Source organism: Stylophora pistillata, chromosome 12, assembly GCF_964205215.1.
Source record: "Stylophora pistillata chromosome 12, jaStyPist1.2, whole genome shotgun sequence".
In the NCBI taxonomy this organism is placed as follows: domain Eukaryota; kingdom Metazoa; phylum Cnidaria; class Anthozoa; order Scleractinia; family Pocilloporidae; genus Stylophora; species Stylophora pistillata.
In genome coordinates, this window is record NC_142530.1 from 27,661,339 (window position 1) to 27,671,605 (window position 10,267).

At 39.6% G+C, this 10,267-nt stretch overlaps 1 protein-coding gene across 4 annotated transcripts; it reads right to left on the reverse strand.

Annotated features, from left to right (window-relative positions):
* Nucleotides 1–203: 203 nt before the first annotated feature.
* LOC111336828 (solute carrier family 12 member 2) lies at nucleotides 204–10,262 on the reverse strand. 4 transcript variants are annotated; one of them, XM_088739961.1, is made up of 9 exons: nucleotides 10,107–10,262; nucleotides 9,874–9,963; nucleotides 8,915–9,305; nucleotides 6,643–6,940; nucleotides 5,604–6,322; nucleotides 5,005–5,163; nucleotides 4,181–4,513; nucleotides 3,139–3,430; nucleotides 204–2,730 (listed from the first exon to the last, which is right to left on the reverse strand). In XM_088739961.1, exons 3-9 carry the CDS (start codon nucleotides 9,239–9,241, stop codon nucleotides 1,508–1,510), a joined length of 3,351 nt encoding a protein of 1,116 aa, XP_088596087.1. In that variant the 5' UTR covers nucleotides 9,242–9,305; nucleotides 9,874–9,963; nucleotides 10,107–10,262; the 3' UTR covers nucleotides 204–1,507. The 4 variants fall into 4 exon arrangements, with proteins under 4 accessions (XP_088596087.1, XP_088596088.1, XP_022798726.1 ...); XM_088739962.1 differs by having other exon boundaries at nucleotides 8,915–9,301; nucleotides 9,874–10,262; XM_022942991.2 differs by having other exon boundaries at nucleotides 9,874–10,262.
* Between the last annotated feature and the right edge of the window lie 5 nt (nucleotides 10,263–10,267).

Sequence of the window (10,267 nt, forward strand, 5' to 3'; positions counted from 1 at the left end):
CATTTTTATCAAATCAACGCAATTCGAATCGGGAGAGCTAAGATCTGCAAGGGGTGCGGCTCTCAAATCTTCCTTCGGGTAGGGAAACGCGCGTGCTTTTGATGATGAGGGTCTGTCCGCAGGATATAGGGTAAGGTCTGACTGGTAGGTATTGTGAGGCTATTGCGGGTAATAGAAGGCGGAATAAACACTCGTTTAACTGGTGAAAGTTCTCTGTCAAATGAACAAATTTATTATGTATAAATGTTAACCTCGAATATTCTGAAAAAAAAAAAAAAAAAAAAAAAACTGCAAAGTTTGCCATGAAAAGCTAACGAAGTGGACTAACAGTAGCACCGTGATAACTTATTCAAAACTAAACCAGGGCTTATTCACGGCAGGTGCACCCAAAGACTATGGGGTTCACCACTAACTCGGGTTTGGAAAGGTCGGGCATCAATGTGAAAAACAAACAAAAAATGTTGACAATTCTTTCTCCGCTTGGCTTAACTAATTTACAATTAATCCCCTTTCTAGGCAGAAAACGTTACATGCTTAGAAATTTCCGTTTCTCTCAATTAATGAAATGTAACGTAACTACCTAAGCAAATTTCGTTAACTATGTGAACTCTTGTTGAATTGGTAGTTTATAGATAACCCCTCTATACTAAAAATCGACATTACGTTTTCAAAAGTATGTACTAGACGTCGATTTCACCATTGTCACTACTCAAACAATTATTCTCGTATTCTCTCGCTAACTTTCAAAAGTCACTTGCGGTAATAAATATTAAAAAATATTCAATTGCAGATAATCGACAGAATTTTCGTTCGAAATTCAAAACATTTCGGTAGTGATGGTGATTTTTCTTAAAATGCAGTATAAAATTGTATCTAAAGACTTACAGAAAAAAACTCCGATAAACTTTTAATATCATGTACCAGTCTCACACGAATTACTTCGAGAGTTTTCCATGCGCATAAGGAACATTCAAATTATTGCCTCTTGAGGATAACATTAATCGTTTTAAATTGGTAAAGTACAGTTACTTCATAACTAAGTGAGTTCAGTTCTGCCCCGCAGAACGTCATGTTCAAATATTCATTTTAAATGGTCCTTTAAAGTCACGTACTTGATGAGTTTCAGATGGATCCCTCTTTAAAATTAAATGAGAAATTCAACATTAAATATCTTTTAACCGATCGCTGTAAAATCACACCGCCAGCTCTTTGTAAATTTTGCCAACTATTCAGTTAAGAACTTCCCTGAAAAACGCAAGGAGAATTCCTACCCAGGCTTAATGCACCGATCCCTTGCCTCGATAGGACGCTTCACTGTAAAACGCACAAGAGTATTACCACATTTTCAACATGGAAAATGAGGAAGTTGAGAAAAATCTCAAAAAATAGTTTGCATTCCTTTGGGCAATTACAATAACGAGGGTTTAATGAGCATTCCCCCATATTGGCTAACTTTCAAGTTTTCAAAAAACATTCTCACTGTGAACTATCACAAAAGGGGCCTGAATTAACTGTAAAAGGTCAACACATTCTGTTGGTTGCCTCGGACCATCAACACTGGGGGGGAAGCCGCTGACAACACTTCCAGCCAACTCATGTACAAGAGAGGTGACGTCATCTCTACTTTAGGGACAGGTAAAGTGAGAACGATCAATTTGGCGTCTTTGGAGTGCAGACGAATCAACTCCCCGAGGCGAATATTGCGCATAGTTTTCCGGTCTTTCTCCAGAGCTTCTAGGTCTGGAAATACTTCCTTCACAGGTAATTTCATGAAATTTTGAACACTCAAGGTGGAGGGCTCCGCGTTCATACCTTCTACCTCAACGACGCTGGTAAAGTCGATTCGAAATCGCTTTAGCAGGGTCGCCATTCTGAGCTCGTTGCTCTTGAGCGCATGCGTAGAGGCAGGCGTGAAGATCCTCAGCTTGCAGTCTTTCCAATAGCGGTGGATTGACAGCAGGTAAGGTATGAGAATCGTCAAGCCGCCATCATCGAACAGCCACCACACATCAATGGTCCCTTTAGGCTTCTCTTTAAAAGCTTCCTCCTGCGTAGTCTCCTCTGGTTTGACTGGTGCCACAGGGTCAGTCAGTCTGGTCGTCTCGTCGACTTTGTCATCCGGTTCATGATTTTCCTCTTCGCTCATCGTTTTGCTAACGGTCACTTTAAACTTTCCTTTGTTCACGACATATGAACTCTCTTCTTCGTCTTTCTTGCGGGGTTCTTCCCCTTTCCCTTGGTCTGTCACTAACTTCTTCTTTTCGGTATCCATGGAATTCTCGTCTTGGCCCAATTCACGTTTATTTTTGACTAAGTCTAACTGATATTCTTCGAAACTTTGTTGTCTTGTGTGATATGGCTCCGTTCCAGCAACTTCGTTTACCTTCTCTGGCGAGTTGGGCCCTTCATCAGGTGCGTCGAGCGTATCACTCGCATGCAGTTCAGGTAGAATCTCTCCTGCTTCTTCTTCAGCAAGCCAATCTTCCTCCGCGTAGGTAGCCAATTCTTTCAAGTCGAGCTCGCCTCTGAAACGTAAGATCGACACAGCGAAGTTTAGATCAAAAGCATCGTTTACGACATTGACGTATTCTTGCACCTCTTTCCTTCCTTGCTCTGTTTTACACAGTTTCTTCCAGTCCCGCTTAAAACCGAGGATCACCGTATTGGGTTTCATTTTTCCCAGGCCTACAGTCTGAAGCATGACGCGGACGCCCTCTTGGAAACTGGGTGCTAGAGAGAGATTGGATACAAATATTTTAAGATTAAAAATTACAGTTATCTACAGGGAAAGTGAAAACTTCCTTGCGAGCATAGAAACGCTCGTACTGAAGCGCTGATTTTAAGGGCCTGCTGGGCTGCAGGCTAAGATCGCCCTTATACGTTGTTTTACTCGAGTAACATAACTCTCAACAAAACATATATTCATGTGTGGCATTTGTACATTTAAAAAACTGAGATATTCTTCCCATCATGATCATAAAAGATTAAACAAAATACTGCCAAATTTAAAATGAACAAGTAAAGCCAGCTACAGTCAGTTTGCCTTCTCTCTTATTATAACTCCAAGCCAATTCTGATTGGTCTTTTTAATTACTTTAGCCCTCTTTCAGAATGTATTTTAAATTCAAGTCAGTTTACCTGTGCATATGGTATGGAATGCTCTTATCTTGGACTGCTTCAACCACGCATCCTCATAGCCAGAGACAGCACCAAAGTCACCAAGTTTAACTTGACCGCAAACCATTAATCCTCTGTTACGGGTGATATGCGACACCAAATGAACCAGATCCGGACGGGACGAGGGAGAACCAGTCAAAACCAGACATTGAGGACGGAAGTTCTTCACGTGATCTTCAACAGTGTTGAGACGGTTGGTGAAACGTAGTGCCCGGATGTAAGTATATGCCTGGGCAGACGAACCCCAGTTGACCTGTCAACGATTTGAAAATAAATTTGTAGTTTTGAAAAATGGCACTAAAAATTTCTTGTTTTAAAGGACCTTAAATTTCACTAAATACTCTTTCACTAAATACTCTTTCACGCTCAAAAATTTATTTCCTTTCAATCTTGCAATCTTTGTATTCCATGGAATCTTTCCATCTTCACCATAGGACGTTTCTGGTTTTTATTATTTACTATTAACTGTTGGTGACGTTTCAAAGTTTCATGGAATAATTCTTTTACATAAGCCTTGTGTATCACTGTTATCATTTATTAGAATGAATTCGTATAACCCGTTCCTTATAAGCTAATGAGTTTTTCACTAAATACTAACGAAAAGAACAATTAAGAACGGGTTGTGAACATTTATTGAATCAGCCAATGCTACAAAGGATACTGATTTTCGTCGGGTGGGTGACTGTAAATTCACAGAAATCGGCGAAAAGTCAAGTATATTCAAAAGCACTACACGTACGCGTGCACACCCATGACCTTTTGGCTCCACAGGGTGTTCTTGGCTCGTTCTTGGCCAAAAACGACTAGTTTTGAACAATCCAGTACATTCCAGCGTGCGTCTAATATTCTCGTGACCTGTTTGGGCACGCATGAGTGATTTAAGTGTTCACAACTTTTCTCAATTGTTCTTCTCATTAGCATTTAGTGACAAACTCAGTTACAGATAACGAACGGGTTATACGAATTCAATCTCACTATTTACTAAACAAGGACTTCTACCAACCTCGGGCTTTTTGTAATCCACATATTTGTACAAGGCAATGATGATAACAATTGTCAATAGAGCGGCCCACCAATTGATGAGGAACATGATCACTATACACACCATAGCCCCTACTAAGGACACCCACATGTTATAGTACTTAAAAGATGGTCTCCATCCGGGGGACTTGCCAAGCGATGCCGCAAACACTGCATAGTTGATTAGTGCATAGGACATGAGGAAGAAGTTGGAGATGACTGGGGCAATGATATTCAGTTCTCCAATTGCAATAAAGGCACCAGCAATAAGAAATGTGAGGATATATCCTCTGCGAGGCTCGTCTCCAGGCCCTACCTGTCAAGTGAAAATTCAAAGTTAAAGTGTAATCCTAATCACAATCAAAGACTGTTTCTTATGCTCTACTGCATTCTGTGATTGGTTCAGAAGTGATTATTCTTCTTTCACATTCATAACTACAAGACAACCAATGGATACATGATCCAATCTGTTTCAGGATGGTTACCCTTTCCACCTCAACATCAGCATGCATATTCTCCATACTGCTCTCAATACATTTCCTGAGCTGCCAACAAGGAGAATTTGAATGATAATCAAGGGATTTTAAGTTTGTGGTCATTTCCTTTATTCTCATGTAAGGAGAAATTAGATGCTGGTCACTGTTAAGGATCAAAGGTTTCAAAGTACTCCTATCTGCTTTGTGCAATGCAAAGAGGAATATTCATTGGCAGTATTGGCCCACAAAGCCCTCAAGACTTAAGAAGCAGAATTAGACCCCACCATTCCACACTCTGCAGCATATAAGAATAACGATAATCCATCCTCACCCCTGTACCAAAGTAATGTATCCCAGGGAAAATGTTGTCTTTACAAAGAGCTTGGAATGTTTTTGGTGCACCAACTAAGCTGGCCAATGCTGAAGACAGAGTTGCTGCAAAGATGCCCCCAGTAACTATTGGTCCCCAAGCTGAAATCTTTTCCATTACCTGTAAAAAGAATAATAATTTATTGTCAGAGGTTTAAACATCAAGTACAAAGATCACAGCCAGTAACCAGCCAGAAGAGGATATGTGCAATTATACTATGAGCCCTCATACAATAATTTGCAACAATTTATTAGAAATAATGTTTTTTCCATCATTCCAAGACTGAAAATTACATCAAACCCAATGACTAAACCAAGAAACTGACTTTTAAATTTTCATTACTGGTAAATTCCCTTCTTATTTACGACTGCAGTAACATTGGTCAGTAAGAAAAGTTTACACTGTTTTTTTTTTTGTTTATCTGGGAGAATTCCTCTCACAAATTCTGGAAACATTGGACACAAATTTCAATCAGTCTGCATAGCTCCTAATGACTCTAAACTCAACAACCTTGGACTGCAGCAATGCATACTGACTTGTTTTGAATGTCTATGACATACCTGGAAATCGTTCATTAATCCATAAGGACAACTGAAGTCAACTGAACAATGCTGAGCTGGAGCACCAGTAGCATTCAATGTCTCGTTTACAACTGCTAGCACCACGCCTGACGCATCTCGTAACACGCAAGCAGCAGCCAACCAGTCCAGAAGGATATAAATAATTGTGCTGATCAATATAGCCCACAAAGTTCCCTTGGGAATAGCTTTCTGTGCATCTTTGAGGTCACCAGAGATGTTCACTCCAGCCAAGATACCAGTAGCTGCTGGGAAAAACACAGCAAACACAGAGAAGAAATTTTCACCTTCACGGTATGCGGGGCCAAAGTTTGTCTTAAAGAGGTTTAAGTCCAAACCAATGAATCCTTTTGCACGAGCTGTTTCATTTTGTGGCCCAATGGCAGTGCCAATTATGACATCAACAATTGAGACAACAAGGATGCAAAGGAGAAACATCTGAGTGCGCACAACCCACTCTAAGCCGACAAGAGTGACACATAGAAGTAGAATAACTGTGCCAATGCCTACAATGCGAATGATGTTCAGTTCCCCAATCAAATCCACATCACCACCATTCTCTTTAATTAAATCCTTAATGGTTTCAGCAAAACCAACAACATACAAAGCCACAGCTACAGCATTTGCCACAGAGAAAATCAATCCTATAGATCCGCCAAACTCTGGGCCAAGACTGCGTGATATCAAGTAGTATGCACCACCTGTTGATGAAAGCAAAAGGCATGGTTACTGATAAGTAAACTTAATTAATGAGAAGTTCATGAAAATATAAGCAGGATTTCACCAGTTACATGCCAAAACTGTTTCACTTGTTTTTGTTTATTAAAAGCACGATATAATGCTTTAAAAAATCAAATTACAAAAAAACACTCCACATTATAATAAAGTGCACAATAAATGACACCTCAAGATTCTTCACAAAGAGTGATGAAATTCAGAGATCAGATAAGATCCAAGATTTTCTGCAGTGCCATTCAGCACCCATTTCATTCCAGGTACATGTACATGTTGGCAGACATACCTCCTTTCACTTCACCATTAGTACACACAGCTGACATGGATAAGGTGGTAAACATCGTCACTACTGCAGATAACACAATGATGACGGTTGACCAAGCAATTCCAGCCTGACCTGCCACCCATGAGAGTCGCAAGTACAACATCACACCCCAGATGTTGAGAAGACATCGCAGCATGACACCTTTCAGCCATCCAAACTTGGGGGCCACCTTCACCTTTTTGTCTTTTTTGATTTGAATGCCTATATCATCAGTACCAACATCACCATTTTCAACTTCATCCACACTTTGATGTTCATCCTACAAAGACGGCCAAAGAGTAACCTTATATCAGATTATAAACTAAAAAATTAACTCACAACAGGTGTAGATACTGAGGAGCCAGAGATCTGAAATCAGGATTCAAAAGGTCCAGCACACAGAAGAGTATTGAGTAACAAGGGGTCCTTTATGCCCAGGTAAGCAGTGTTATTGCATCACATCAATGAAACAAATTTTCTCATTTTTCAGGAATTTTTTGGCTTTCGCTATAGACACAAGTACAGGTGTAAGCAGCCTAAGGCAATTTGAGGTATTTGTTATTAGACTTTTTACAATCTCAGGGTGTAATTGTATCTCTTGGGGCACATAAACTGGATATGTCAGAGTCCAACTAATCCCCTAGTGGTGCTAATGGGCCCTGTCCAGCCTCACAGTATTGGGTTTGTAGACAAGACAGTTAAACTCCCTTCCCAATGTCTGACTACTCACTCGGGAGGATAAAAGGGTAAAGACAAAAAGTATGGAACTCTCATAAGATAACAGAAGCAGGGGGGGGGAAGAGGGGAGATAAACAACAATGCACCGGTATCCCATCTAAAGGAGGGGGGGCATTTCTGTTGGTCAGATTCAAGTCTGCAATGACCAATACACATTAAATCCTTGTGAAAGACTTAATATTGACAGAGCAAATGTTTAAAAATGTCTTTTTCAAAAAGATGTTCAGTTCTGCCTTCAAAGGGGTAAAGGAGATTAGTGTCAAACGGATTAAACCAAGGAAAAGGCTGCATGTTTGCTGAGAGAGGATTAAGCTTGTAACATTACAATAAAAATAGGATGACACAGTCATAACATGTCAAACAGATTAGAAATAAAACTAACTGTATTAATATTCTGGAGAGAAATGTGTCGATTTACAAATATACTCTTGACATGTAGTACTTCTAATTTATCACCCAACGTCTAAACACTGTTGCCCTGTTATGTTTTTCATAAGGAAAAAGATACACGGTGCGTTTTTAAACCGTGAGACATTAATAGAAAAATTGGCTCCGAGCACCTTCGTTCGGTTCTATTTTCTGAGTTGTGGGGATTACCGGAATAAATAAGACTACTGTTTAATTTCTTTTTTTTCTTGTTTAAGCGGAAACGTTTGACACAAATTTGATTCCATCGTGTGGTAGAGCACTCAGGGTCATTAAGGGTCTTATCGCCTCTAATTAAAACAACGACCATACTACAATAATTTCCACATAAATTTTTTTTTTTAAAAATTTGAGGACGAATAGAAACAGAAGAAAAGAATTGTCAAAAGATATTACCCTTATTGAGCAATTTTTATCGCTAGAAAGGTCGATAACCAATATAACAAGCTTCCTATTATTTAAAGATTGCTTATTAAGAGTTACATAACCATCGCGCGATTTAACAAACGTAATTCCCATGCAGACTTTAAGAGGCAATTTATCAGAAGTGTTATTCTTTCGATTTTCTGTCTCTCAATGGAATATTTTTTACGCGGCCAAAGAATTTGAAAGCTAAGCAAGTTTCGCAACCGTTGATAAATGTTTAATATCGTATATCATGAATAAACAAAAAAGTGATATAGCTACACTGCAGCCACAGAAATATCGCACAGCGATATTGATCTTGACAACGAATGAATGAGAAAGTATGAAGAACTATATTCAGCACGCTAATTGGGAAGACTTCCAAGTTTTTCTTTCGTGTGCTGCAAAATTTAAATAAAATGACAAAATAAAATAAAGCACATGTTTCATAGTAGTTTTTTCTACCCTAAATGAAACATCGCGACGAATAGAAAATGCAAATTCTGAAAAGAAATTTAACGTTCGTATTTTTAACACATCGCGCGCGAAATCTTCAAGAGTACAACCAGAAGAAGCCTCGTGCATGTCTGTGGAAAAATGCCTCAAGTTTCCGCTCCACTAAATACAAATTATCGCAAGATTGGTGGTGAAATAAATCACAGGAAATAGGCTGGATGTAAATTACCTGTTGCTCGTGGTCCTCTTCGAAACCTTTCCTCAATTCTTTCAGTGTTGGCCGCGACTTCTTAGCCGTATTCGACTGAGAGTTGTCGTTTCGATAGAACACAGTCATGGGGACAGCATCGTGAGTCGCGTAGCCGATTGTATTAGTCGCATCGAGAGAAGAGAGAGGTCGGTTTGGCGTCTCCGAATCAGGAAAAGTCATCCTTGGGCTCGAATCTCTTCCTTCGTCCGCATTTTCTTCAGGAAGATCTAACTTCACTTGGTTAACATTAAACCTCAAAGAGGGAGCATCGCTTGATGGTTCCGTCGACACTGGTTGTTCCTCCATCGGATTTTCGTGGTCCTCGCCTTGATCTCAACCTTCAGCGTTTTCCGCACTGAAAACTTACTCCCTTGAAGAAAAAAACATGAGCAAAACAAAACATCTTGTAACCAGCCGGCTACTTGTATGCTGCAGCTCCAAAACAGAATTTTTTAACGCATGAACAAACCTGCAGGGAGGAGAGGGTAGGGCAATTATGTCGTATGACGACCTCGACTTCAAATGCATGAATGCGGGTTTTTCCTGTTTGGTCAAGAATGTTTCTTGAACAATATATGGTTGCATACCAAGAAAACATGACGTAAAAACTGGTCGGTCGACACAACGAAAAATTTAATAATCTCGTTTTTAAGATGACTATTGGCACCTAGAAAAGATAAATTTGGAAGTGACATCTTTTGTAACATAAAATCTATCGCTTACGGTGGTCTTACTCACGGGAATCCCACGAGTAGTATATCGTGATATATTTGCTGAAGTGTTTGCTACCATGCTGAAACAAATAGTTTTCCTCTTTCCCCCCGATCAACAATTCCATTACTTCGGAAACCACAAAAAGTATATAGATAAACGTCTCTTTACTAAAAGCTATTGAGTGGAAAACAGTTCCAGTTCTTCAAAAATAAAGTATCTCTCACCTGTATGAACTTAGACCCAACCAACCGCTAAATCACTGACGATGCCGCACGATGCACGGGAAAGCCGCAGTGAGCTCGATTTTGTTCGATCTACATGGTCATGAACAAGATATTGGACACAGTTCCATTGTTACTAAGGCTTTGATAATGATTTTGTCTTGTTGAGTGGGCCCTTATCACACCATATATGTAATGAAAGTCAGTATTACGTCTTACGCTCAATCAACCAATACCTGTAAAATTGTAGCTGTCTCAGTTTGTGACGTTAAAACACGCAAGCTTAAAGGATAATTTTAAAAATATCTTGAGGGATTTAAATCTCTTCGTGTCCAAGATTACTTCCCACAGTTGTTTGCAAGATATTTCAGGTTGTAAAACTTGGCCTGAGAGCTCT